The sequence below is a fragment of the Geotrypetes seraphini genome, chromosome 8 (assembly GCF_902459505.1).
Source record: "Geotrypetes seraphini chromosome 8, aGeoSer1.1, whole genome shotgun sequence".
Lineage (NCBI taxonomy): Eukaryota > Metazoa > Chordata > Amphibia > Gymnophiona > Dermophiidae > Geotrypetes > Geotrypetes seraphini.
In genome coordinates this window covers 120174522-120202482 of record NC_047091.1, presented here as the reverse complement: position 1 = coordinate 120202482, position 27961 = coordinate 120174522, and the positions used below count along the sequence as shown (strand labels likewise).

At 46.1% G+C, this 27961-nt stretch overlaps 1 protein-coding gene across 3 annotated transcripts in view; it reads left to right on the top strand.

Annotated features, from left to right (window-relative positions):
• The window catches only part of FCHO1 (FCH and mu domain containing endocytic adaptor 1), a 222127-nt gene that overhangs the window by 119752 nt on the left and 74414 nt on the right, over positions 1-27961 (top strand). For all 3 annotated transcript variants that reach the window (XM_033954521.1, XM_033954523.1, XM_033954522.1), the window contains exons 10-14: positions 1844-1940; positions 9513-9557; positions 9886-9958; positions 11084-11108; positions 11220-11277. In XM_033954521.1, coding sequence (XP_033810412.1) covers positions 1844-1940; positions 9513-9557; positions 9886-9958; positions 11084-11108; positions 11220-11277 — 298 coding nt within the window. The remainder of the gene's footprint in view (positions 1-1843; positions 1941-9512; positions 9558-9885; positions 9959-11083; positions 11109-11219; positions 11278-27961) is intronic.

Genomic DNA, 27961 nt, shown 5'->3' with positions numbered 1-27961 from the left:
TTGCACAATTGACGTCAGGGAGAGCATGCGTCCGCGTCGGCTTTGGGGCCTGTTATCCATTGGTGGGTCCTGTTCCCCGATGGCAGCGGCAGTGGCAGTGGCTTGGGGAACGGCAGGGAGAAAGAAAGAAAGGGGGCAGGCAGGGAAACGGAAGGAAAGAAGAGAAACAGAAAAAAAGAAAGAAAGGTCAGGGAGAGAGGAAGAAAAAGTTGGGGGAGGGAATGAGGTGTGGAGGAGAGAAAGCATACAGGCTGATAGAAGGGAAGAAAGATTGGATGCACAGTCAGAAGAAGAAAGTGCAACCAGAGACTCATGAAATCACCAGACAAGGTAGGAAAAATGATTTTCAAAGGAATTTGCTCAAATAACTTAATAGTTAACTGGGTAAATTCCCAGAGATGAAAACTTCCCTTCACTTACTATGCACAGTTCTGAATTTATATCTGCTGTCTATATTTTACAATATGGTCCCCTTTTACTAAACCGCAATAGTGGTTTTTAGCGCAGGGAGCCTATGAGCGTCAAGAGCAGCGCTGGACATTCAGCGAGCTCCCTGCGCTAAAAACTGCTATTGTGGTTTAATAAAAAGGATGGAGGGTATATTTGTCTATTTTTGTATGCTATAAAAACCAAATACAGAGAGAGACTGAGAGCTGTTGACGAAGAGCTACGTGTGTGTCTTTCTTCGATTCCAGCCAGAATATCAGCTTTGTGTTCAGCCAAACAGGCCCAGGTTTCGCACTGAATAAAGTATTTTATAATTTTTATAATTTTTATTTCGTAATAAAGTAATTATAAAATACTTTCTTTGTGTTTATTTTATTCCTATTCAAGAGAATTACTTTATATATAGTCAATATAAGCAGAGAGTTAAATTTTTTAACATTTTCTAATGGTGGTGTGCCTCGTGATTTTTTTCATGAAACAAGTGTGCCTTTGCCCAAAAAAGGTTGAAAAACACTGCCATAGGGTAATGAAAAACTGTTTGAGGTCATATTATTAAACACATTGGAGGAACGGTTTTCAAAGTAAGACTTAAACCAGAGCAGAACTTGATCAGTCACACCAATAGATTGAAGCCTATTTATTAAAAGGGTATGGTCGATAGTGTCAAATGCAGACGAAAGATCAAGTGAAATCAATATGACAGAAGTGTGGTGATCTAAATGGTATAATATAGATGTTGTCATACCGATTAGAGAATGCTCTGCTTTGATATGGCCCAAACATCTCATCTGGTCTGGAGGGATTAGGAAGGAGAAATTTAGATCTTACCTGCTATTTTTTTTTTCCTTGCATCCCTTCAAACCTGTCCAGAACCCACCCTTCAAGAGTGTTTTTCCTTTCTGCATCTGTTAAGCTTGAGTGTCAAGAGAAGCATTCTTTTCCAGCTGCTTTGCCAGTGCAGACTGATTATTACCCAAAATATCTCTCACCCTTTTATGCATTCTCTCCAAACGTGTCAACAAAAAGTCCTTCTTTCAGCCATTAGCTGAATCTCAGATACAGTAATTAGATTCAGTCTACAGGGCCAATGGCAAAGAATTCAAAAGTGCTGAGGCAGAACACAGAATCACATCTGTTGAATATAAGCGGTTAAAGGATGTTTGGATTGTCTGTAGTATCTGTCATACTGAACAATGAGCATGATGCTTGACCTAGGACACAGAAATGCAATTTTTATATTTATAAAAGGGTCTTGCATGCCAGTGTGTGGTGGTCACAGTTGTTCAAAAGGGCAAAGCATATTAAAGAGGGTTTCTACTATAGCACTGGGATTCTGCTGTGTCCCTCCCTCCCCTCTGTAATGCCTTCTTTCATTCTTCTTTTATTACCCTTACAGGTACAGGAAGAATTCAAGCAAAATGTGGAAAACTGCAGCACTGCAGATCTGATCCGAAGGTTCATTGAGAGTAAGGGGACTGGCAGAGACAAACCAGGTGATGGAGAGAAGGTGGTCTGGGAAATCCTAGAGGGTGGGGTAGAGATTGAGAGGGGAAAGAGTTGGAAACAAGCTGAGAAACAGCTGGAATTTTTCTTGTAGTGGGGAGAGTATAGTAAGTTAGGGGCTGAATACTTTTGAGGTGTGAGTGTATAGGTTAGGATTTGACTTGCTGTATTCTTTGACCACTTGATTGGCATCAACAGAAGATCAGATTATCCCAGGACAAGCAGGCAGCATATTCTCTACATGTGGGTGACGTCATCTACGGAGCCCCCTAGCGGATGTTCACGCAAGCAGACTTGCTTGAAGATCTTCAAGCTTGCGAGTGTACCACGCATGCGCAAGTGCCCCTCCCGCCCGACTCAGGGCATGCGTCTCCTTATCATGTCCTCAGTTCTAAGTTTTCCGTGGAGCCAGAAGCCCTGCTCCCTTGCTTTGCGCAAATTCGTAATGCCTCTTTGCACCGCGGCTTGCTTTTCTTGTTTTCGGGTGAGTCTCTGTGCTGCGCGTCTCGGTTTTGTTAAGTTCCTATTTTTCGACTGAGTGGTCGGTTTTTGTCAGGCCGTCTGGCCTTGCGGGGCTGCGGCTATATTTTTTCCTATGTCCCGGCCTCCGACCGGGTTTAAGAACTGCACCAAGTGCAACTGGGTGATCTCCATCACCAACCCCCATCGTTGGTGCATGGAGTGCCTGGGTGCTAATCATCGAGCTGAGTCTTGCCCACGTTGTGCTACCCTCCAACCGCGGGCTCTTCATTGGCCAAGATTCTTCAACTTTTTGGCCCCATGGAATCCGAGAGAATGGCCTCTACCTCGGCCCCGGTTGTCGGGGCCTCGGCTTCGAAGGCCTCGACCTTGATGAAGTCACCCTCGGCCTCGAAGGCTTTGACCTTGGCTCCGTCTGTCGTCCTGGCCTTGGGTAAGTCTCCTCTTCCTTCCTCAGGTGTGCTGGCGAAGAAGCCGACCCCGGAGTCTCTTGCGAGCACCGCGTCCTCGGCCTCTTCGAGACATCATTCTAAGCGTGCCTCCTCACGTAGGGAATACTCTTCTTCGAGGTCGCCCCAAAGGCGCACACTGCTGCACTCCGTCTCCAGACTCCTCTGGTATTGTTACCTATGTTTGAGGACATGCTTAAGCTACCCTTACCACGCAGATTTCCTCTGTTCTGGGTCAACTGGCCTCGGCCTTGACTCGGCCTTCATCTGACCAGCCTGGGCGTTCTCCCGCGGTTGCTCGGGGTCCGGCCCACAAGTCTCGCCGATTGTCCTCGAGCAATTCTTCTCCTGATTTGAGGCATGAGACTTTCAGGGTGTCCCGGGCGGGACTCCGGACTATGGCTTCCATGTCTTCGAAGCCTATACCTTCTAAGCGGCAGCGGACTTCCCCGCCTCATCGGGGCGGGTCCCCGGCCGCCCTTACCTCGGGGCCCCTTGTGGTTTCATCATTGGGCATGGACCCTTGTCTGATTTCTTCCCTGATGATCTCTTCGGGGCGAGGGTTTTTTGTTTGGGCGCCTGTCGGGGATTCACCTTTCACGCCGACTTCTCCGAAGCTTCGGCTGGTGGTGCCTCAGACGCCGGGGTCCTCCCTGATTTGTCTGCAGCGGGGCCATTCTTCTACGCCCCCGTGGGAGCTTAGCAGAGCCTCCTCAGTGTCCCGGGCTCGGGACTCGGAGGCCCCGCTTATTATTTGAGGGAAGTCTCCCCCTCTTTCTTCGCTGCTCCGAGATTGTGGTCTACTTCACCTCCGGAGGATGAGTTGTCTTCTCGAACCTCCTTTACCTGATTTGTTTTGGACAAGGGCCAAGCTCTTAAGCTTGATCTCCAGTCCGAGTCCCGATATACTCAGGAGTATTTGGGGAGATGGGGGCTCCCTCATCCGCCCCGGGAGGCTTTGTGCTTGCCTTTACATCAGGTGCTCTGGCAAACTTTCCTCCGGAATCTGGAGACTCCTTATGCCGTCACTGCCATTCCCTCCAAGATGGAGTCCTGTTACCGGACGGTCCCTGTCAAGGGTTTCGAGAATGCGCAGCTTTCCCATCAGTCACTGGTGGTCGAGTCTTCCTTAAAGTAATCTAACCCCTCCAAGGTTTACGCTGCTGTCCTCCGGGCAAGGAAAGGCATACGATGGACAAGTTTGGACGCCGCCTCTATCAGAACTCGATGATGGCGAACCGAGTTCTGAACTATAACTTTATCTTCACGTTCTATCTCAGGTACTGTGTGGACACTCTCCTCTCATTCCAGTCTGATGTGTCTGCTACTTGGAGCAGGAGTTTCGTATTCTCCAGGAGACCCTTTCTCAGCCCCGTCTCTATATGTTTCAGGCGACTTACAATGCCTTTGAGTTGTTCTCGAGGGTCACGGCCTTTGCGGTCGCCATGCACCGCTTGGCTTGGCTCGGCTCCAGATTGTGGACATGGATCCCAACCTCCAGGATCGTTTGGCTAACCTCCCTTGTGTGGGGAACGAACTGTTTGATGACTCCATCGAGGCTGCCACTAAACGCCTTTCGGAGCTTGAGCGTTCTTTCGCCTCCTTGGTGAGGCTCAAGCCGAAAACTCCTCCGGCTCATCAGTACAAGATTCCTCTTAGGAGGTATCTGCAGAAATCTACTCCTGCGTTCTCTCGCCCATCTCCGCGTCGGCCACAGCAACAGCAGCAGTGTCTTCCTAAGACCCAAACGCCCGCTCCGACGAAGCCTGGGCCTTCTTTTTGACAATTCCAGTCTGAGCCTGCGGGCTCCCTTCCTCCTGGAGCCCTCCCCCCTACCCATCTGGGGACGTCTCCAGCATTTCTATCCTTAGAGGGAGAATCTTACCACAGACCTGTGGGTACTTTCCATCGTCTGGGAGGGGTACTCCCTTCATTTCAGCCTCTTGCCCCCGGACCATCCGCCAAGAGAGTTTCCTTCTTCTGGGTCACACCTTATCCTTCTTCTGTGGGAAGCGCAGGCCCTCCTTTGCCTCAGGGTGGTCTAGGAGGTTCCCCTGAATCAGCTCAATACGGGGTTTTATTCCTGGTTCTTTCTGGTTCCCAAGAAGATGGGAGACCTGCGTCCAATCCTGGACCTCAGGGCTCTGAACAAGTTTCTGGTCAAGGAGAATTTCAGAATGCTCACTCTTCCTGCGTTGTATCCCCTGATGGACAAAGGGGACTGGCTGTGCTCTTTGGATCTCAAGGAGGCCTACACGCACGTGCCGATTCATCTGGCTTCTTGCCGATATCTGAGATTCCGTGTTCTTCCCTTCGGTCTGGCTGCCTCCCCAAGGGTGTTCACGAAGTGCCTGGTAGTGGTGGCCGCGGCCCTTCGCCTGCAGGGGCTTCAGGTGTTTCCCTACCTAGACGATTGGCTCATCAAGGCTTCATCCCGCCAGGAGGTCCTGAGGGCGACGAATCAGACCATTTCGCTCCTCCAAAGCCTCGGCTTCGAGGTGAATTTTCCCAAGTCTCAGCTGTGTCCGTCTCAATCCCTCGAGTTTATCGGGGCAGTTCTGGACACCTGTCGTCTTCACTCCTTTTTGCCTCGACCTCATCAGAAGGCCCTGATTCGGCTTTGTCACAGGGTGTCTCTCCTGCCCTTGGTCCCGGCCCGTCTGATGATGGTTCTGCTCGGTCACATGGCCTCCACGGTTCACGTGACTCCTTTTGCCAGATATCACCTCCTCATTCCCCAGTGGAATCTGGCGTCTCAGTGGAACCAAGATCGGGATCCGGTGTCTCGACTCATTGTCGTGACTCCTTTGTTGAAGCAGTCTCTCCGTTGGTGGATGCTCTCTACCAATCTTTGCAGAGGTTTTCTCTTTCCCGCTCCTCCCCCGGAGAAGGTTCTCATGACGGACTCGTCGGCTTATGCTTGGGGGGCTCATCTGGACGGTCTTCGTACCCAGGGACTTCGGTCCAGTGCGTACCATCTTTGTCACATCAATGTGCTGGAGCTCAGGGCAGTGTTCAACGCTCTGAAAGCCTTTTGTCTTCTGATTCGCGACCGTGTGGTGCTAATTCGCACGGACAACCAGGTCGCCATGTATTATATCAACAAACAAGGGGGCACGGGTTCTCTCTCCCTGTGCCAGGAGGCAATGCGGCTCTGGGATTGGGCAATCCACCGCAACATCTTTCTCCGTGCGGTCTACATCCAGGGTCAGCAGAACTGCCTGGCCGACAAGTTGCGCCGCCTTCTGCGGCCTCACGAATGGTCCCTTCACTCCTCGACTCTGCATCAGGTGTTTGCCCGGTGGGGGTCTCCAGATGTCGATCTGTTTGCATCCCCCCTCAATTATAAGTTGCCTTGTTTCTGCTCCAGGGTTTACACCCCTCTCAGGTTCGAGGCGGATGCTTTCCTTCTGGATTGGACGAACCTGTTTCTGTATGTGTTTCCTCCTTTCCCTCTGATTCTGAAGACTCTCGTCAAGCTCAAGTCCACTCATGCCACCATGATTCTGATTGCTCCTCAGTGGCCCAGACAGCCGTGGTTCTCCTTCCTGCTGCAACTCAGTGCCAGGGAACCTCTTCTTCTGCCTGTTTTTCCCTCTCTGCTTACGCAGAGTCGGGGATCGCTGCTCCATCCCAACCTGCAGTCTCTACACTTGACGGCCTGGTTCCTCAAGACTTGATGGCCTCGTTTCAGTTTTATCAGTCAGTCCTGGATGTTCTGTAGGCGTCTCGGAAGGAGTCCATTCGTCAATGTTATCATCAGAAGTGGACCCGCTTTTCTTCTTGATGTGCTACGCGGAGACAGGAGCCGCTGTCTGCCTCCTTATCTTCGGTGCTAGATTATCTGTTGCACTTGTCTGGCGCCGATCTCAAATCCTCGTCAATTCGAGTCCACCTCAGCGCCATTGCTGCTTTTCATCGGCCGGTTGAAGGGAAACTGCTATCTATTCATCCTGTGGTCTCCCGGTTCATGAAGGGTCTTTTCCAGGTTCATCCTCCCCTTAAACCTCCTCCCGTGGTTTGGGATCTCAATGTGGTCCTTGCTTGCTTGATGAAACCATCCTTTGAACCGCTGGCTAGGGCTCACTTGAAGTATCTCACTTGGAAGGTGGTATTTCTTATTGTGCTCACTTCTGCTTGTAGGATCAGTGAGCTGCAGGCCTTGGCTGAGGATCCCCCTTTCACTGTTTTTCATCATGATAAGGTGGTTCTTCATACCCATCCTAAATTCTTGCCTAAGGTTATTTCGGACTTTCACATCAATCAGTCCGTGGTTCTTCCTGTGTTTTTCCCAAAGACCCATTCTCACCCTGGTGAGGTGGCTCTGCATACACTTGACTGTAAGAGTGCGCTGGCCTTTTACTTGCAGCGTACTACATCTCATCAGACTGCTCCCCAGCTCTTCGTCTCTTTCAATCCCAATAGGTTGGGACGTCCTGTTTTTAAGCGGACAATCTCTAACTGGTTGGCCGCTTGTATCTCTTTCTGTTACGCTCAGGCTGGTTTCTCCCTGCCGGGTCGAGTCATGGGGCATAAGGTCCGAGTGATGGCAGCATCTGTTGCTTTCCTCCGATCGACCCCAATTGAGGAAATCTGCAAGGCTGCCAGGTGGTTCTCGGTTCATACTTTCACCTCTCACTACTGTCTGGATGGTTTCTCCAGATGTGACGGCCATTTTAGCCAGCCAGTTTTTCAACATCTAAATTGCCAACTCTCCCTCCATCCCTTTTGGTTAGCTTGGAGGTCACCCACATGTAGAGAATATGCTGCCTGCTTGTCCTGGGATAAAGCACAGTTACTTACGATAACAGGTCTTATCCAGGGACAGCAGGCAGATATTCTCGCAATCTACCCACCTCCCCAGGTTGGCTTCTTTGCTAGCTATCTGAACTGAGGACACGCTGAGGAGACGCATGCCCCGAGTCTGGCGGGAGGGGCACTCGCGCATGCGTGGTACACTCGCAAGCTTGAAGATCTTCAAGCAGGTCTGCTTGCGAGAATGTCCACTAGGGGGCTCCATAGATGATGTCACCCATATGTAGAGAATATCTGCCTGCTGTCACTGGATAACACCTGTTACGGTAAGTAACTGCTTTTTCAGAGCATGGTACAGGAAGAGGCAACATATTTCTGGTTAGAGCCTCATGGGTAGATGGGTATCCTAATCCAAAAATCCAGAAATATCACTGCTTTTGGTATAATACCATTTCCTCTTGTTAGTATATCCCTTACTTTCCATGGTTGCACTTTGATTATGCAGTAATTAATTTTCTGACTTCTAATGCCTGAGACCTATTAATGTGTTAGTCCTTAGGTTCCCTGGCACCTAGCAAGAGAAAACCAGCCAATGTTAATGCCACTTTTCTGTAGCTGCTGGTCACTCCCAGTTCTTCTCCTGCTGTTTAGTTATTATAGGACATAAGAACCTAAGAATTGCTGCTGCTAGGTCAGACCAGTTGTCCATCGTGCCCAGCAGTCCGCTCACGCGGCGGCCCTCTGGTTAAAGACCAGTGCCCTGACTGAGACTAGCCCTACCTGCGTACGTTCTGGTTCAGCAGGAACTTGTCTAACTTTGTCTTGAATCCCTGGAGGGTGTTCTCCTCTATGACAGACTCGAAGAGCATTCCAGTTTTCTACCACTCTCTGGGAGAAGAAGAACTTCCTTATGTTTGTACAGAATCTATCCCCTTTCAATTTTAGAGAATGCCCTCTCGTTCTCCCTACCTTGGAGAGGGTGAACGAAGCAGCTCTTATAAGAGGCTCAGGGGAGATAAGCCTCCCCAGCCCAAACTTTGACCTTTCCCTGTCTCCCATTTCCTTTTTGGGTCAGTGGCAGCTGTACAACTAGCACAAAAATTCTCTCCCTCTTCCCTGCATGTGCTGCTGCTAGTTTTGCTGATTACATCCTCTCCCCCCCCCCTTCATGTAACTTCTGCATCAGAGGTATGTGCCTAGCAGCTATTAGTAGTATGCAGATGGAAATTTATTTTTGTTTATTTATTCTGTTTATTATCCACTTACATTAAAACATGCATAAAATTCATATACAACTTGATAAACTTCAAAATTTCCTATTGGTCTTGTCTCTTCTTCTTATCACTTTCTATAAACCCAGTTCTAACAACATATCCTGTAGTACTTCCTTAGTTCCACATGTCTTCATATTGATTTTATTGCTGACTTAGGAATGCTGGAGGAAGGGGAGGGGATGATACTGAATGAGGGGAGAGAGACAGATAGAAATGGGCTGATATTGGATTGGGAGGAGGAGAGAGAGGATAAGGCTGCATGGCAGGGAAAAGAGGTTAGAGATGGATGATTGGCATAGAGAGAGAATAAATGTCAAATGGACAGGAGACACTGGCAAGATTTGAGAGAAGACAGGAAAACAGATAACAGATAGTAGGACCAACATGATTAGAAAAAGTGATTGTATGATATATTTCATAATTAGAATGTCAGGTATTTTTTAATATACATCTGCCAGAGCTTATTGGAACTTTGGGGTACTCTGTAGAAATTTGTTCAGCTTTAGAGGGCGTACTTGGCTTGAAGTTGAAACACTGTTAGTCATATTTTACAAAGTCTGAGATGTGATATAATAAGTGTTCTCTTCCCTCCTGTCCACCTCAGGAGTGCTGGACCCTGATAGCCTCCCGGTTCCTGCAGCAGGAGAAGGTACAAAAATCTAAAGTTTCATCCTAGCAGTACTGAGAATTGAGGAGGGCAGTCCCACACAGAGGGAACAGCTCCATAAGAGCATGCCATTATGTGCTGCTACTGTCCTAGTTCTGTTCTGACTTTTTCCAGGGTGCTTAGGAGGGAGAATCCTTTTCCTGGGACTAAGGTTTGGGTATCATGTCCCAAGAATTCAGCATATCATTGGGGACTCAGGAGGAGGCCATTCCTGCTAATTGTGATAGAGCTCTTAAGGGTTCTGTCTCTCGAAATGCAGCTTATGGCATTGGTTTTCATTTCTGCTTCTGCACTGTGCTTTTTCCCCCAGGAGTGAAACGGACCCGTTCAAAACCTTTCCGCATCCCTGGTCTGAGCAGAAAAGACAAAACCAGTGAAGCCCTGTGAGTATGGAGCCAGAGTAACATAGCAATAGCCTATCTTGTCCATGTTTCAGGATATCTGCAGGCCACAGAGTATGGACACTTGCAAGATTTCCCTCCTTATCTAAAGTGCTCTTTTTTCCTTCCTTAGTATTTCATTATTTTGAGTAAAAGAGCATACAAGATTCCCATCTTTTCTATATGGACCATTCGGGGCTTTATCTGCCATCATCTACTATGTTACTATGTTATATGTAATCAGTAAGCCCAGTAATAATCTAAATAGCAAGTAATACTAATGCAGTGGCTGCCCAGGTATCTGTCCTAGGTATCTTGCATAACATGCCAATCAACCCCAGCTGCTATTTGTGTTTCAGAGCCTTTGTTAATGCTGGAATATAATATTCCAGCAGCTGCAGCACTTGTTTAATTGGGTGAATGTGATGCTATGAATGTTTAACACACCTGCCAGGTTGCACTTTCTGTTTCTTCCAGTTTTAGGGACCTTTGGGGATTTGTAAAATCGTGATTAGATATTGGCTGCCCTGCAATGATATGGCAGTAATCTCTGAATCTTACCTTGATAGACCTGGCCACTCCCTCTGGCAGTTCCCTTTATTGCTTTTCCCCCCACCCCGATTCTGAAGGATGCAATGCTAATGTTTTACCCCTGAAACTGTATAAACATTCATAGATTTCCTTGTTCTTGCATGCACTGTGTACATCAGTCACTGGAAATTTTAATAAGAATGTGGATTTCTTATGTATATTAGGAATTAGGGTTGAAAAAAAAATATATACAGAAATCTGTAATGCTTTTTTTATTCAGTGTTAGATATGCAGCTTTTCTTAAAGAAGGAAACAGGTGCCTTGGGTTCTCAACCCAGGCCTTTGGACACACTGAGCCTAATCAGGTTTTCAGAATATCCAGAAAAAATATACATGAGAGAGATTTGCATACAATGGAGGTAGTGAATGCAAATTTATCTCATGTATATTCACTGTGGGATTCCTGAAAACCTGACTGGTTAGGTATCCTGGGGACTGGATTGAGAACTCCGACTGTAGAATGACCCCACATGCCTGCTGCCTCTGAGCAGCATATGACAGTTCACTTGAAGTATCTAACTCCTCTGTTCTCTGCAGGGACTGCCCAGATGCTGACTCTCTGGTAAGTAGATTGTTTTCTGGCTTGGAAGTCTTGAACTGGCTCTCACTGCTGGAGCTGGGTGAGAGTGCCCTTGGCATTTTGCCCAAGTAAGTGGCATTGCTTCTCTTCCAGAGCTGCCGTGAGGTGGATGAAGAAGGTTTTACCCTGAGGCTGGATGTGAATCAGACTGATATCCTTTGCTTGTTCTGGCTCATAAGAACAATTGTAATGGAACCAATACTTTTGTAGACCTGAGGTTAACAATTCTCCAAACTCTCTCACATAAGCCAAGCACATAGGCACCTCTTTAGAATGCAGTAGGGTGTTTAACTCTAGTAGAATAACCCCTCTTGTTCAACCATGTTACTGTACCAAGATTCCTTCCTTGTCCAACAGTACTATTGGATCTGTAACATGAAACCTCAACAAATCTCTGTACTATTATCTCCTTGGCCAGGCTGGGGCTATTAACACTACTAGCCCTTGATGACTCTTGATCCTCTGAATGACTCGGTCTAGGATTGACCATGGCAGAAAAGATTCATAACAAGCCTGAAGTTGACCAAGGCTGATCTAGAGTATTTATATCTGCAGATACTCTTTCATTGACTCAAAGATTTGGAAACATTTACATTGTGAGTTGTTGCCATTAAATCCATGATGGAGACTGCTGGATACTTTTTCCGCCAGACTTCACTGTTCTAGATCCAGCATGATAAAAGTCCACCTGAATGTTTATTTCTTTAAAATGTTTGTAATCCACTCCATCTATAACTTTGGGCTTTAGAAAAATAGATCTTTATGTTACTTCTGAGAGTGCCAATTGGTGCATAAGCCATGTGAAACCTGTAGGCATGTTTCCGAAGAGAATATCATTTAAGAACTTTATATACCGCCAAACCATAAGTGGTCTTGGCAGTTTACAATCATACTAAAATAAGTAAAAGAGCTCCATTAGATATAGAAAAGATAACCATTCACATCCCAATCAGACCATAATACACAGACAAATATATAACGCAAACTTAAAATAAAATCAACCATTCTCATCGTCACTTCACACACCACTTTCATGGCTCTCATGAACAGTCTGCAACCCCAAGTGCTTATGGAAAGAAATAAGTCTTCAGTTGCTTTTTAAATTTATGCAAAGATTAAGTAGCCCTAATGTCAACTGGCGATTGATTCCATCTTGTGGGGACAGCCCAAAAAAAGACACTTGCCGTGTAGATGCCCAGTGAGCTTCCACAAGCTTGGGTGCCACCAATCTACATTGTGACATCTATCACAATATTCTCCCAGGGACACGTGAAACAATCAAGTCATTTTAGATATGGGGGTCAAACCATAATAAGCCCAATGCATTGGCACCATTAATTTAAAAGCAACACGAAACCTAATAAGGTAGCCATTGAAACTTGATATAAAGGGTAAGGGGAAGGTAACATGGTTGTATTTATTGGCATCATCTAGGAGCCTTACAGACAAATTTTGTAATGTTTGTAAGTACTTAAGCATTGAAGCTGGTAGCCCCAAATATACAATAATTTCATAATCAAAACAAAAAATCATAAATGGATGAAGTAAAGTATACAAATTTGGCATTCTCAAAATGTTTTGCTGAACATATTTTCCTTAGTGCACAAAACCCTTTCTTAATTGCACTAGAGATATGAACATCAAAATGAAGCCATGAATCTATAAACTCCCAGATATCTAAAATTATCCACAGGGACAAGCAACCTGCACATCAGAAAGTACATTTTCAAAAGTGTCAGAATAAAATTGTATGGTTTCAGTTAGTTTCAAGCAGCCACATGGGTGTGTTCCCAATTTAAGGGCAATCCTGTAACTGTGTACCTGCATGTGAATGTACACTTAACACACACAAATGTATACTTATCCATGAAAAGTGCCAGCAGGGCACCAAAGCGCTGTTCTGTAAGGGATGTGTAAGTGACCTAGCATAGAAATACAAGGGGGTTCAAAGACATTTTACTGAGTTGGCATATTAAATTTGCCCCTGATGCATCCCTTAAGAGTGCATCAGGGGCGAAACATGGCCGTTAGATTTTTTTAGAGGTTTGAGGTTTTTTTTGCTTTTAACATTGCTTTTAGTGAATAAATTCTGATGATAAACATTCTATGCTGGTCTGCTCTATTGCTGCTATCCACAATAAATATTTGTGAGACATTTGTATGCATCACCTCCACTGCATTCAAATCTCTCTCATAAATACATATTTTATATCACAGAAAAGGAGAGGAGAATATGGGTGTATTAGTTTCAAATGTATGCACTCATTTGGTGTCATGTAACGTAAGGGTTTTACAGGCATTGCAATTACATCTGTCTTGTTTTCTTATTATCTTGGCTGGACATTCTGCACCCTGATAATGAGAGTCATCTATAAGCTTATTCACCCACTTTGTGTGCTGCTGGATGAGTTCTGATTGGCCCATGCAGTCACCTGGCCATGTCTGGAGCAATTCAGTATCAGGTTAAATTCAGTTTGGGTTTGGTTTTGGGTGAAGACTCCTTCTCAACTCTTAATGATTGATCTTGAAATCTTATTGTAAATCGCAATGAATCCTTGCGGAAATTTTGTGGGATATAAGAAACTGTATGGTATAATAAAAGAAGAAAGATTTTTTTTGGCTGGCTTGCACATCTTTGAGAAGCTTAGAGACTTTGTCGGTATGTGCTAAGCCCTTCACTAGAAAGAATTCTGCAGCTCAGTGTTCACTGGCTATTATTAGACTAAGACCTACTGCTGTAATAGCACAAAGATTTATACTTTACTGACATCAGAACTAGAGAAGGACACAGTGAGTGATCCCCGCGGGAAGCCGCGGTGGGCTGCAGTTTGCCCGCGGGCCATGGAGACTCTATAGCCAAATCGCCGCAGATACGAGAACAAAACTTTTCATCGCCCGCAAGAATGGTGAAAAGATTTGTCCCCCGCAGGTAAACATACCCCCCTTCTTCGTGACTGCAATTTACCGTGACTAATCTTCAAGTTCCTCCAGCAGCCATGCTGTCTCCAACTCTCTATCGCCGATTTGTGCCGTTGCCGCATTGACTCCGCCCCTTTAATGTACTGGCTGCTGATTGGTCACTTCTTCCTGCTCAAGCAGTGAGGGGACCAATCGCTACTGCCATACATGATTTGAAAAACCCATTTAATGGGTTGTAGTGGCGCAGCAGTAGCGATTGGGAACATTTTGGAGCTGCGAGCAGGAGGACAGGTCGCTGCCTGGACTGGAGTCACTGCGGACTCAGAGCTGAAACTTTGTTGGCGCTAGAACTAGTTCTAAGAGGTAAGGTGGGCTGCATCCCCACACTTTCCTTCTGCTTGCCTGCCTGGGGGTGGGGGGGTTCATTCTTTGCTCCGGTCGGAGTCTGGTTGAGCTGCTCTTGCAGCACAGAGCTGGTTCTTTTTTTTTTTTTTTTTTTTTAAATCTACTAGTGTATCCATTCCCATGGTTACTGAACACATTATCTGTATATCATGCTGGATTCCTCCTCTGCAGCAAGTTCAGCAGTCTTGCAGCAGCTCATAGAGGACAGACACTGCTTTCGAACACGTGGTGGATCTCTAATCCTGTGTGCTCTGCTCCTTCCGGGATAATAAGAGGTGCTGCCGGGTGTTGTGTCGTGCTGAGTTCCCAGTTTTCCCTGCATTTTAAGTGGCCGAAACTGCTTTCTTGATTTCATTTTTAGTTTCGGATGAGAAATCTTGAATACATGCTGATCTAAGTTTGTTTTGGTAACTATGGTTTTGGAGATAGGAAAGCTGAAGAACTGTACTTTAAATGATCTTAAAATAACCTTTTCAACAACTCACAATTTTTGCCAAGTTGTAATATTTTTGAAAACGCAAATCGATTTGTTTTGCCTCTGCCGGGTTTTGTGGTATGGGAGAAATTGTTGCATCCTTCCCTGCTCCCTGGAAACTTGGGTAAGGTGGGCCGCATCCCCACACTTTCTGCTTGCCTGCCTAGGGTTCCCCCGGGGGGGGGGGGAGGGGTTCTTTCTTTGCTCCAGTGTCCGGTTGAGCTGATCGCTAGGGAATCCAAGATTAGCTGATTTCCTCGGATCAGCTCAACCAAACTCAGAAGCAAGGAAAGAACACCCCTCCCAACCCAAATCCAACTCCCCTTTTTGATCTTGTGGCTTGTATCTTTTTTTTTCTTTCCTCTCCTTCCCTCCATTCTCTATGTACGGTACCACTGTACTTATATGATCATGGAAAGTGAGAGATTCATCCAAAGTGATATCTAGAAGCTTGATACTACGTACTGTATGTATTGGAATAGATTTGATTTTAATAGGAGAGGGAAGAGAACTATCTTTCTTGAAAGGAAAGACCATTATTTTGGTTTTCGTGACATTGAGTGACAATTTGTTCGATTTTAACCAGCTCGGAGCCGGGTCGGGAGGGCACCTGCGCATATCAGATGCAATGCGGTAATGTCGCATGCATTCACGCATGTGCATGTCACCGCATTGCACATGCACAGATCTCATGTATGAAGAAAGACTGAATAAACTGCGGCTGCACTCACTTGAGGAATGACGAGAGAGGGGAGACATGATTGAAACGTTTAAGTACATCGCGGGCCGTATCGAGTCGGAAGAAGATATCTTCTACCTCAAGGTACCCTCGACCACCAGGGGGCATCCACTGAAAATCAGGGGAGGGAAGTTCCATAGCGACTACAGAAAATACTTCTTCACTGAAAGAATAGTGGATCATTGGAACAAACTCCCACTGCAGGTGATTGAGGCCAACAGCGTGTCAGATTTTAAGAGAAAATGGGATATTCACATGGGATCCCTAAGGGAGTGAAATCAGGGGGGCGGGTATTTGGAATGGGCAGACTTGGTGGGCTAAAGCCCCTTTCTGCCGTCTTTTTCTATATTTCTATATTTCTATACAGTACAGCTTACAATTGAGAGATTTCTTTATGAGGATCAGATATGGCTAAGGAAGACTAATGGACTGGTTACAGCTAGAGCTGTGCCAATGATAAAGCTTGTTGTATGGCTGAGAAACTGTGCTGGTATTTGCTCTCTCTATCATAAGTGGACTAACCCCCTCTTCTGTTAAACGGCACTAGCCATTTCTAGTGCAGAGAGCCGCGCTGAATGGCCTGCACTGCTCCCGACGCTCATAGGAACTCTGTGAGCATCAGGGCAGCGTGGGCCATTCAGCACGACTCCCCACGCTAGAAACTGCTAGTGAAGTTTAATAGAAGAGGCTCTAATTGATTCTTGTGTATTTGCTGTGCTGGTATCTTTTCTGTCTTGCTGAATTGAATCATTCAAAAAAATAAAAAAATCAGACTCCAATTCAGGCTTGCTCTTGGCCTTTTCCTCTGTCGCAGACGGGGAGACTGGGGAGAATGGCAGGAAGAGAATAAATTTGCATTGCCAGGCCCTGGGGTGGGGGAAGACATAGTGATAGAGTGTCAGACAGACCCCTGGAACAAAGGGGAGACAGAAGAGTGGATGGCAGATGTTAAACTTGGGGGCGTCTACTGTCTAGAGAGAGAGAATGCAGAGAGGTGGAAAGATTCTGGACCAAGGAGGGAGGAAGGAAGGAGAGAGAGGCAGAAAAAGACCTGGAAAAAAGAACAAATGCTGGTTATAATTGGGGGGGGGGGGGGTTTCAGGACTATGGGAGGAGCAGACAGAGGGGGAGAGACCCTGACTGACAAGATGATAATAGAGGAGGGAGACCAGGAAGGATCTTTAGAACAAAGGTGGTGGTAGTTGGTTACAGTAGTGGCTGTGGTACCACTACCTACATGGTACAAAGGGGAAAAGGGAAATGACACTGGATCTTGGGAAAATTTGTATGAAAAATGACTTTATTTTCAATTTAGTGATCAAAATGTGCCAGTTTTGAGAATTTATATCAGTTGTCTATATTTTGCACTATATTTGTCTATTTTTCTATAGTTGTTTCTGAGGTGACATTGCATATTTTAAAGTCATCTGCCTTGACCTCTTTGAAAAATAAAACAAATATTAATGATTAATATTTTCTCTGCATACAGTGTGCTTTGTGTTTCTTTTAATTTTGTGGTTACCATAATGAATTAATATATTATGGGTAGTGTACATGAAAAATGAATAGAAGAAATTTCATTACAATTAGTACTATTATGATGGGGATGGGGGGGGTCAGGGGTGGAGATTGGCCTGGGACACTCGGTTGAGAAACACTGGTCTAGGTGATTATGGACTTCACTCGTAAGGGCCACTTTTACAAAGCCACAGTAGCGATTCTCCCTTGGCAAATGCACCAAACAAAGTCCATTTGCTGTGGCAGAATTGCACAAATGCATGTCCTTAAAAAACAGATATCATGTTAGCAGGACTGCGTTTTACTCCCTTGTGCAGGCTTGTGCAGATGAGAACGGAAACGAACTTGCAGGGATGGGGAAAAATTTGTCCCCATGTCATTCTCTATTTTCCATCTTCCATTTTCAGTGCTCCTTTTTCAAACAGCATGTTTGAGTGGTTTATTTACTTGATGACTTTCAAAATCCATAAGTACAATTTTTTAGAGCAATGATGAGGTCTCATGGTTGGTCTTTTCTCCACGATTGGTAGTAGTACATATTGATTATCATATGGTTTGTTTGTTTGTGTTTATATATATATATATTTCTTTTTTTTTGGTGCCGCCAGGTTTATCTACTATATGCTTTCTAAATGATAAAAGAAATTTAGATGTCCTTTTTTAGTCTTTTAGTGTATTATACTGTCTCATAACCATACTTCTATTTTTTCGTGTCGGTCCTAGGAAATTTTTACTTGGTGAAAGAAAATTTGGGCTATTCGACTAAAGCTTATCATTGAAAGATACTGTCATTTGGCAAACATTATCATTGAAAGAAATATTGTCATTCAGCAAAGGTGAGTATTTATATTTAAGACAATGACTGAGGCAAACTGCTACAATGAATTCAATCTATTGTAGCAGTTTGTAATTTACTGCTGTTTTTTGGTATTGGTTTTTTTTTTTTGTTTATTTGGTCATTCACACAGTGTGTGGGTTTTTTTTTTTCTAGGCTATCATGGATAAAAGTACTGTGCAGAATCTCATCATTACAAAAAGCAATCGATTGTCTCTGATTGAAAATAATGGAGCTAGTCCGGTGTGGAAGTTCTTTCTGGTCATCTACGTGGATGGTCAATGCAGCAGTTTTGCCATGTGCAAGACTTGCAAGTCAGCGTTGAGGTGGAGGTCGCTTGATGGTATCAGTGGCCTGAAATCACATGCAGCAATCTGTAGTGGGCAAAAGTATACTGCTGTGACGAGAAGCATAAAGAGAATCCGAAGGAAGAATACAGAACCTTGCCTACAGCAGTGAAAGCAGAAGTTACTGATGCAGTTGCTTCGATGTGCACCATGGACATCAGACCTTTTTCTCTGGTCGAGGGAATACGATTCGTTCGCCTTGCTGACTTGTTGATTTCCATTGGTGCGAAATATGGCCAAGTTTCTTCTGATCTGGTACTCCCCTCTGCCAGAACAGTGTCCAGACATATTTCAGCAATTGCTGAGAAAAAAAAAGGCTGCATTGTCTGAGGTGTTGGGTCGGCAAAATAAATTTGCCATTATAAATGATCTGTGGACTGAAGATGGAACTGGTATGCCATACATAACCGTGACTGCACATTATGTAGATGACAATTTTCATCTCCACACAAGAATTCTTGCCACCAGAACTCTGCTTGATAAGCACACTGCAGCTAACATTCGATCAACTGTCAAGGAAATCTTGGAAGAGTTTGGGGCTTATCGTCAGAACAATGTCTATATCACTGACAATGGAGCTAATGTTAAGGCTGCCTTCAAAGATCAACAGTGGCTATCATGTGCAGGCCACAGTTTGAGTTTTGTGTTGGTTCATGGATTGAAGCACAATGACAACTTTGATTCTCCGAATGCCAATGTAAGTGTGCTGATTAATCTTGCAAAAGACACCGTTGCACATGTCAAGCATTCAAAAATGCATCACAAGCTAGAGACTAGCCTTAAACAGGCTGTTCCAACAAGATGGAATAGCATCTATAAAATGCTGGAATCGGTATCTCAAAACCTACCACATCTTAAAGAACTGACCAATGAGTATAGGGATAAAAAACTGCAGAGGCTGCTTTTGGATTTGAATGAAGTACTATTAAATGACACAATTTGTGTCTTGCACAACTTTGATGCGGCAACTTGTCTGCTGATAAAACACCTACCCTCTGCGATGTCCTTCCAACACGTGCTCAGTTGTTCAAACAATCTGACTGTTACTGCAACAGCTTCATCAATTATTGCTTCCATAAAGAAACATTTTGAACAGTTAATCAACACTTATTTCCCGGTTTATCCATTACACAGCATTGCTTCTCTGTTACACTCATGTCTGAAAAAATAATCCAGTTATCTTCCCAGAAGATGCAAAAACATAGGCAATCATATCTTTAAAGAGGTTGTACAAAGAGGTTGAAATGGAAACCCTCTCAACTTCAAATCTGGACCAACATTCCACAATTTCAGAGATCACCACTGTGGAAGAACTCCCAGGGCCAGGTCCCTCCAAAAGAAGGAAAATAGATGCAACTGTTGGTTTCCTGAGTGACTTTTTTTGAAACATTATCACCTCAGAAGGCTGCTGTTAATGAGGTGGATAGCTATCTTTGTTCTACTGATGTTAAGAACATAAGAAACGCCTTCACCGGATCAGACCGAGGTCCATCTTGTCCGGCGATCCGCGCACGCGGTGGCCCATTTAGGTTCTCCTCTTTGGAGACCCGAATTTCCCGAATCCCTCAATATGATTTACAAGAAGGTGTGCATCCAACTTGCGCTTGAAACCCAGAACAGTAGTCTCCTCCACAACCTCCTCCAGGAGAGCATTCCAAGCGCCAACCACTCGCTGTGAGAAATAGAACTTCCTGACGTTTGTCCAGAACCTGCTGCCACTCAGTTTCAGGCTGTGACCCCTGTGTCCGTGTCGCTTCCGAAAATGTTAGCAATGCTGCTTCCTGGTCTATTTTATCAAATCCTTTTAATATTTTAAAAGTCTCTATCAAATCCCCTCACAGTCTTCTCTTCTCGAGGGTGAACAGTCCCAGTTTTCTGAGACGTTCTTTGTAGCTCAAATTCTCCATACCTTTGACTAGTTTTGTGGCTCACCTCTGCACCCTCTCCAGCAGAGTTATATCCTTCTTAAGGTATGGAGACCAGTGTTGGACACAGTATTCCAAATGCGGTCTGACCATTGCTCTGTAAAGTGGCATTATGACCTCTTCCGATCTACTCGTGATCCCCTTCTTAATCATGCCCAACATCCTGTTTCCTTTCTTCGCCGCCGCTGCGCATTGAGCCGAAGGCTTTAGGGTTCTGTCAATCAGTACCCCCAAATCCCTTTCTTGTTTGCATTTGGCTAATGTCACCCCCAACATCTTATACTCATGTTCTTTGTTTTTCTTTCCTAGATGCATCACCTTGCATTTGTCTATGTTGATGCTGATGTTTTAAGATTTTGGAGAAATAAACAAGAAAGCTGGCCAAAATTAGCAAAAGTTGCACAAGGGATACTGTGCATTCCAGCTACCAGCACATCTTCAGAGAGGGTATTCTCTATTGCGGGATGGACTGTGGAAGAAAGGAGAACTGGACTGAATCCAGAGATTGTGGATGATTTATTGTTCATCCACGGGTTAAAAAATAAGGACAATTAAAAGTACAGGTTGTGTTTTGTTTTTGTATAGTTAAGTTGTAAAGAATGTTTCCTTTATACGTTAATAAAGATAAGTATATAAAATCATACCTGTTTGAGGCTTTTATGAATGCTGCGGGGATGGTGACGGGGCGATGAATGGGATGGCAGTGGCGGTGATGGGGCGGTGAATGGGATGGCATTGGCGGTGACGGGGCGGTGAAGAGGACGGTGGACTGGGGACGGGGCAGTGATGGGGACAGATTTTTTCCCCGTGTCATTCTCTAATCAGAACCAAGTGGGCTTGCTATAAGCTTATACCCTGAACAGGAATCGTTTCATCATCCACCAGAAGCTGACTCAGTTGAAGAAGGGTGAGAGGAATGATAACTTATACAGTTCCAGGGACTGGTTAGTCAGGACCTTTGCTTGCTAAGAATTGGTTATTTCTGGGTCAATTGGTAATTAGCCTAATGTATAGTGCTGCTTTGTACTATCTTCTCAGGAGATTTTTTCAGTATAATAAGGTAGATTTTGTAGAATTAGCTTTAGATATATTTTCAGTGTTATCAGTGATATATTCATATATATACATTTCTCCCTCGGTATTCGCGGGGGTTAGGGGTAGAGCCGACCTGCGAATGTTGAAAATTAGCGAATAACTTTTTGGCCGGCAATGACCCACCCCTGCCTCCCTCCCCCCCTCCGGCATCCTGGACCTTACCTGGTGGCCTAGCGCAGTGGTTCCCAACCCTGTCCTGGATGACCACCAGGCCAGTCGGGTTTTCAGGATAGCCCTAATGAATATGCATGAGAGCGATCTGTATATAATGGAGGTGCCAGGCATGCAAATTTGCTCCATGCATATTCATTAGGGCTATCCTGAAAACCCGACTGGCCTGGTGGTCCCCAAGGACAGGTTGGGAACCACTGATCTAGCTAGCGGGCTTTCGGGGCAGGAGCAATCTTCATATTGAGCAGAGTTTTGGTTCTACCCTGCCCATAGGTGCACTGACATGATGATACTTGTACAAATATTTCAGATAAAATCTTGTTTTATTAAAATTCAACAGACAGTCCTATTTCAAGGCATTAATTTGTACAATGAAGTCAGAGAGTGTAAATGCAACTTCCCTGACATAACGCCCTCAAAATTCTGTTCTGCTAGGTTCACTTAAGTATACCTAATACATGACAACATTTTACTGCCTGCATATAATTGGTCATGAATACTTAATACCATATAAGGCGCTTGTATGCATATTGGGGGAGTGTCTATCCTCCTCACACAAGAATTCATAAAAGTTACATTTTAATACTAGCTTATCTAATAAAGAAAAGGTACAGAGGAAAAAAATTACAATATACTTACAGAGGAAAAATTATCCATTCACACAGCTTTAAATCATTTCTCTTTAAGAGTCAAACTACTGCTCCCATGTTACTGAGTCATTTAAGAGCATGCACTGAAAATCCCGTGTCTCAGTGAAAGAAAAGGGGAGTGGCCAATCCACTCCCACAACCCTACATTTTCCTATGACTCCTCCAGTACAATTTTTAGAGGTAATTATATTTCAATCTGAACCCTTAAATATGAAAATCCCTATGTTATTAGTTTACTAAAATTTAATTCATCATATATGCATTTTGTATATCCAATTAGCATCTCTAACTTTACCCTGCAAAAAAGGAGAGGGAATCCCCTCCCCTGGAATGTAATCTCTGTAGTAAGAAGAAAAGTCCATCTCTGTAGCAACCAGGTCAAAAGCCAAACCTTATCTGTTCTGCAGGTCTCTGGAGATCAGACTGGACACACATTGAAACAATGGGACTTCATAAAACTAAGCTACAGCCTGTGTGTATCTTCTCTGGTCTTCAACAGAGCTTATATATTAATTCTGGTGACATAAGAGAAGGCCTACTCCTGTTCCCAGTGACCTCAGCACAAAACACATATTTAGGTCAATATATTATCCCCTGTTTGTCTTATCTGGTTTGTGTTCTGGCTTCTCCAATTGTAATTTTATCTAGCCATTTAAACCCTCCTCCTTTACTTTTGGATAGGTCCTTATCTTATAAACAAACCCTGACTAGTAAATCCAGAGCAATGGATGGAAAATATAATGGCTATTTTATTTTTCATGCTTGCCCATTCCACCACATAGCTGCCCATTTTTAATAGGCTGCCACACCCGGGTTCAAAAGAGCTTCATCAATATGCTCCTGCCCCATGCAGATCAGTTCTAGGAAATGGCTGCCGTGAGTTCCCGTAGTCTCTCGAGACTACGACGGGAGCTCATGGCAGCTATTTCCTATGAGTGATCTGCATGGGACAGGAGTGTAGGAAGATCGCTCCTGCCCTGAAAGCCCGCTAGACCACCAGGTAAGGTCCGGGATGCCAGGGGGAGGTCCAGAATGTAGCTTTATTTAAAAAAAAAAAAAAAATTACAAATAACCAAATCCGCAGATACTGAAACCGTGAATTCGGAGGAAGAAGTGTATATCTAGTCATATATTTTGTATAATCATTAGTTCTTGTATCAATCCCATTTTATTCCGGGACCAGTGGGTTATTTCCCTCCACCTGCCAGGGTCTGTTGGAAGCCTCAAAACTTAAGAGGCTTTTCCCCCCCCTCCCTTACATACCCTCCTCCCTGAGCATGCTCACCAGTCTTTTCTTCCTACAAGCTAGGCTGTAGGAGCTCATCTTTTCTGCTTGTGTTTTATTTTGTGATTTTTCAGTATTTTTTGTTCGGGGTTTTCGCCCTTGTGCTGTGGAAGTTCCCTGCGGGGACATCCTTGACTGTAGGAGATTGCAGACTGTTGGAGAATGTCTACTTATTCCAGGGCAAGCAGGCAGCATATTCTCTACATGTGGGTGACGTCACCGACGGAGCCCCCTAGCGGACGTTTTTGCAAGCAAACTTGCTTGAAGACCTTCAAGCTTACGATTGGCCCGCGCATGAACCCCTCCCGCCCGACCTAGGGCATGCGTCTCCTCAGTATGGCCTCAGTTCTGTGTTTTCCACAGAGCCAGAAGCACTGCTCCCTTGTTGTCCCTCTTGCACCGCGGCTTTTTTATTTTCGTTTGAGTTGCTGTGCTCGCGTCTTTGTTAACTCTTCTTTTCCTTTGTGTCTTTTTCACCTGGTCTCCAGTCTTGCTTTGGCCGCCTAGCCTAGCGGGGCTGTGGCCGTCTTTTTTCTTATATCCCGGCCTTGCACCTGGTACCAGAACTGCACTAAGTGCAACCGGGTTATCTCCATCACCGACCCTCATCGTTGGTGTGTGGAGTGCCTGGGTGTGGAGCACTGCGCTGAGTCGTGTCGGCGTTGTGCGACTCTGCAACCGCAGGCTCTTCGTTGGAGGGTGGCCAAGATTCTTCAACTTTTTGGCCCGATGGATCCGGAGGGACAGGCCTTGAGCTCGGCCTCGGCACCAGTGTTGGATTCCTCGGCCTCGAAGTTCTGTGCCTCAAAGTCCTCCTTGTCCTCCAAGGCTCCGGCCTTGGCTCCTCCTGCTATTCCGGCTTCGGGTAAGTCTCCTTTTTCCTTCTCAGGTGTGCCGGCAAAGAAGCCTACCTCTGAGTCTCACGTGAGTGCCACCTTGTCGGCCTCTTCGAGACCTCATTCTAAGCATGCCTCCTCACGTAGGGAATACTCTTCCTTGAGGTCGCCCCCGAAAGAGCGCACTGCTACACCTGTGACCCAACATCCTTTGGTCTCGGTGCCTATGTTTGAGGACATGCTTAAGGCTATCCTTACATCACAGCTTTCCTCGGTGGTGATCCAACTGGTCCCAACCTCGACGTCTCTGACCTCGGTCTCGACCCAGCCCTGGTCTGACCAGTCTGAGCATCCTTCTCTTGTATCTCAGGGCCGTGCCTGCAAGACTCGCAGGGTTCCCTCGAGCGATTCTTCGTCTCCAGAATCGGGGTCTGTGACTTTCCGGGATCCCATGACAGGGGCCTGCTTTTTGCCTGCTACTTGCTGAGGTTTGCCCCTTCTAAAAAGCTGCGGTCTTCTCCGCTCCTTCGGGGCAGGTCTCCAAACACGGAACTTTCCAGGCACACCCTTGTCCTCGAGTTGGACTCTACTGTGCATTCTTCCAAACCGGTGGAGGAGTTTTCCTTCGCCCCATCTTCTCTGAGGCTCCACAAGATGGTCCCTCGGACTCTGAGGTCCTCCCTGACCCACCCTATGCGTGGTCATTCCTCGACGCCCCTGAGATGATTTAGTCGAGCCTCCTCGAAATCCCATTCGCGGGACTCCGAGGCTCTGGCATACTATTTGAGGGAAATTTCTCCCTCTTTCTCTGCTTTCCTCAGATCTCGTTTGGGGTCTCTTCAGGAAGATGAGTCTTCTTCTCGAAACTCCTCCGTCACTCGTTTCATTTCGGACATGGGCAGGGCCTTGAACCTGGACCTCCAGTCTGAGTCCCGTTATACCCAGGAATTCTTGGTGGAAATGGGTGATGCTCACCCGCCCCGTGAGGCGCTGCGCTTGCCGTTGCACCAGGTTCTCCGGCAAACATTTCTCTGGAACCTGGAGACCCTTTATGCGGTCCCGGTTATTCCCTCCAAATTGGAGTCCCGTTACTGGACGATCTCGGTCAAGGGGTTCGAAAGTTCTCAGCTTTCTCACCAATCCTTGGTGGTTGAATCTTCCTTGAAGAAATTCAACCCCTCGAAGGTATACGCAGCTGTCCCTCCGGGTTGGGAGGGCCATACGATGGACAAGTTTGGTCGCTGTCTTTATCAAAATTCAATGATGGCGAACTGTGTCCTCAACCATAACTTTATCTTCATGTCTTATCTCCGGTTCTGTGTGGAAGCCCTCCACTCGTTCCGGGCGGACGTGCCGGATTCTCGTCATCAGGAGTTTTGTCTCCTGAAGGAGACTCTCTCCCAGCTTCGCCTCTATATGTTTCAGGCGGTCTATGACGCCTTCGAGTTGTCCTCGAGGGTCACGGCGTTTGCTTGGCTCAGGATTGTGGACATGGATCCGAATCTCCAGGATTGTCTTGCCAATCTCCCTTGCGTGGGTAATGAGCTATTTGATGATTCCATAGAGGCAGCCACTAAGCGCCTCTCGGAACACGACTGGTCCTTCTGGTGAGACTTAAGCTGAAGACCCCTCCGTCTCGGCAATACAAAATTCCCCTCCGGAGGTATCCGCAGAAATCTACTCCTGCGTTCTCTCGGCCTCCTTCGAAGCGGCCACAACAACAGAAGCAGTGGCAAGTGAACAATCTTCCTGTGTTTTTCCTGAAGCCCCATTCTCACCCTGGAGAAGCGGCTCTGCATTCTCTTGATTGTAAGCGTGCGCTGGCCTTCTACTTGAAGCGCACCGCTCCTCACCGTTCTGCTCTCCAGCTGTTCCTCTCCTTTGAGCCTAATCGCTTGGGTCGCTCTGTTTCTAAGTGGACCATTTCTAACTGGTTGGCTGCTTGTATCTCTTTCTGTTACACTCAGGCTGGTCTCTCCCTGCCAGGTTGAGTCACAGGCCACAAGGTCAGAGCGATGGTGGCGGCGTCTGTTGCTTTCCTCCGCTCGACTACGATTGAGGAAATCTGTAAGGCTGCCACTTGGTCCTCGGTTCATACGTTTACCTCGCACTACTGTCTGGATGCTTTCTCCAGGTGTGATGGCCATTTTGGCCAGTCGTTTTGCAAAATCTGTTCTCCTAAATTGCCAACACTCCCTCCATCCCATTCTGGTTAGCTTGGAGGTCTCCCACATGTAGAGAATATGCTGCCTGCTTGTCCTGGGATAAAGCACAGTTACTTACCGTAACAGGTGTTATCCAGGGACAGCAGGCAGATATTCTCGGAACCCACCCACTTCCCCGTGGTTGGCTTTTTTGCTAGCTATCTGAACTGAGGCCACGCTGAGGAGACGCATGCCCTAGGTCAGGCGGGAGGGACCTGCGCAGATGAGCGGGCCAATCGCAAGCTTGAAGGTGTTCAAGCAAGTTTGCTTGCGAAAACGTCCGCTAGGGGGCCCCGTCGGTGATGTCACCCACATGTAGAGAATATCTGCCTGCTGTCCCTGGATAACACATGTTACGGTAAGTAACTGTGCTTTCTGGTGATTCCCTGCTCAGTAGTAAGCCCCCTGGACAGCCTGCACATTGGGCCAGATTCACTAACCTGCCCGATCGGGGCAGGTCCAACGAATTCTGCACAACTTAATATGTAAATGGGGGCGATTGGAGGAACGCCCCCATCTACAGGTACAGTTCGCTGTTGTGTGATCTGTGCGCATGTGCAGACCATCTGTAGATGGTCTGCGCATGTCCGTCTGAGACGCAAACCTTTTTTTGTAAACTTTGTAGTTTTTAGCCCTGCGAGCCTGTGGTTTTAACCCGCTTTAAACTCGTGGGTTAAAACCACAGGCTCGCAGGGAGGGGAAGGGCAGGAGAACGGCGATGCGGCAGGAGAGATTCATGGAAGATCGAGGCAGGGCGGCATTGGGGCGAAGATTGGAGAAGAGCAGGGTGGTATGCGGGGCAAGCAGCAGGAGAGAAGAAGCAGGGCAGAGAAGGGCGGCATTCGGGGTGAGCAGGCAGGAGAGATTGCAGAACAGGGCAGAGAGCAGGGCTTCCAGTCGCTTCTTCAGTTGATTGGCCAGCCCAGTCGGATCGGCTTGATTGTGTTGTGAATTGTGTCCCTGCCTACTTTGCATGCGTTTCTCCTCGTTTACATGCACGGATTCAAAGCGGATTGCAGGAGAAGTAGGTGAATCAGGCCGGAGGGAAATTTGGTCGTAAAGGGGTCACAAACCGATCGGTTTGCTTTGTGAATCTCACTTATCGTTTATCGTTAGCTTCTATACCACTAATAATGACAAAGAGCTTCTGCGAGGTATTACAATACATGGGCTCTATGCAGAGTTACAGGGGCTTCTGTAGCGGTGTTACAATACAGAGTTATTAATACCAGCATAATTATGGCATAATCAATCAATCAGACTGAGGCTCTGGGTCCTTTCCCTTGGGAGCTAGCTCACCCCAGGTACGTCCGCTAGTGGGTGGTAGCTAATGCTGAGATGGTTCCGTAGAGGCGGAACCGGGATCATAAGAACATAAGCATGCCTCCGCTGGGTCAGATCTGAGGTCCATCGTGCCCAGCAGTCTGCTCA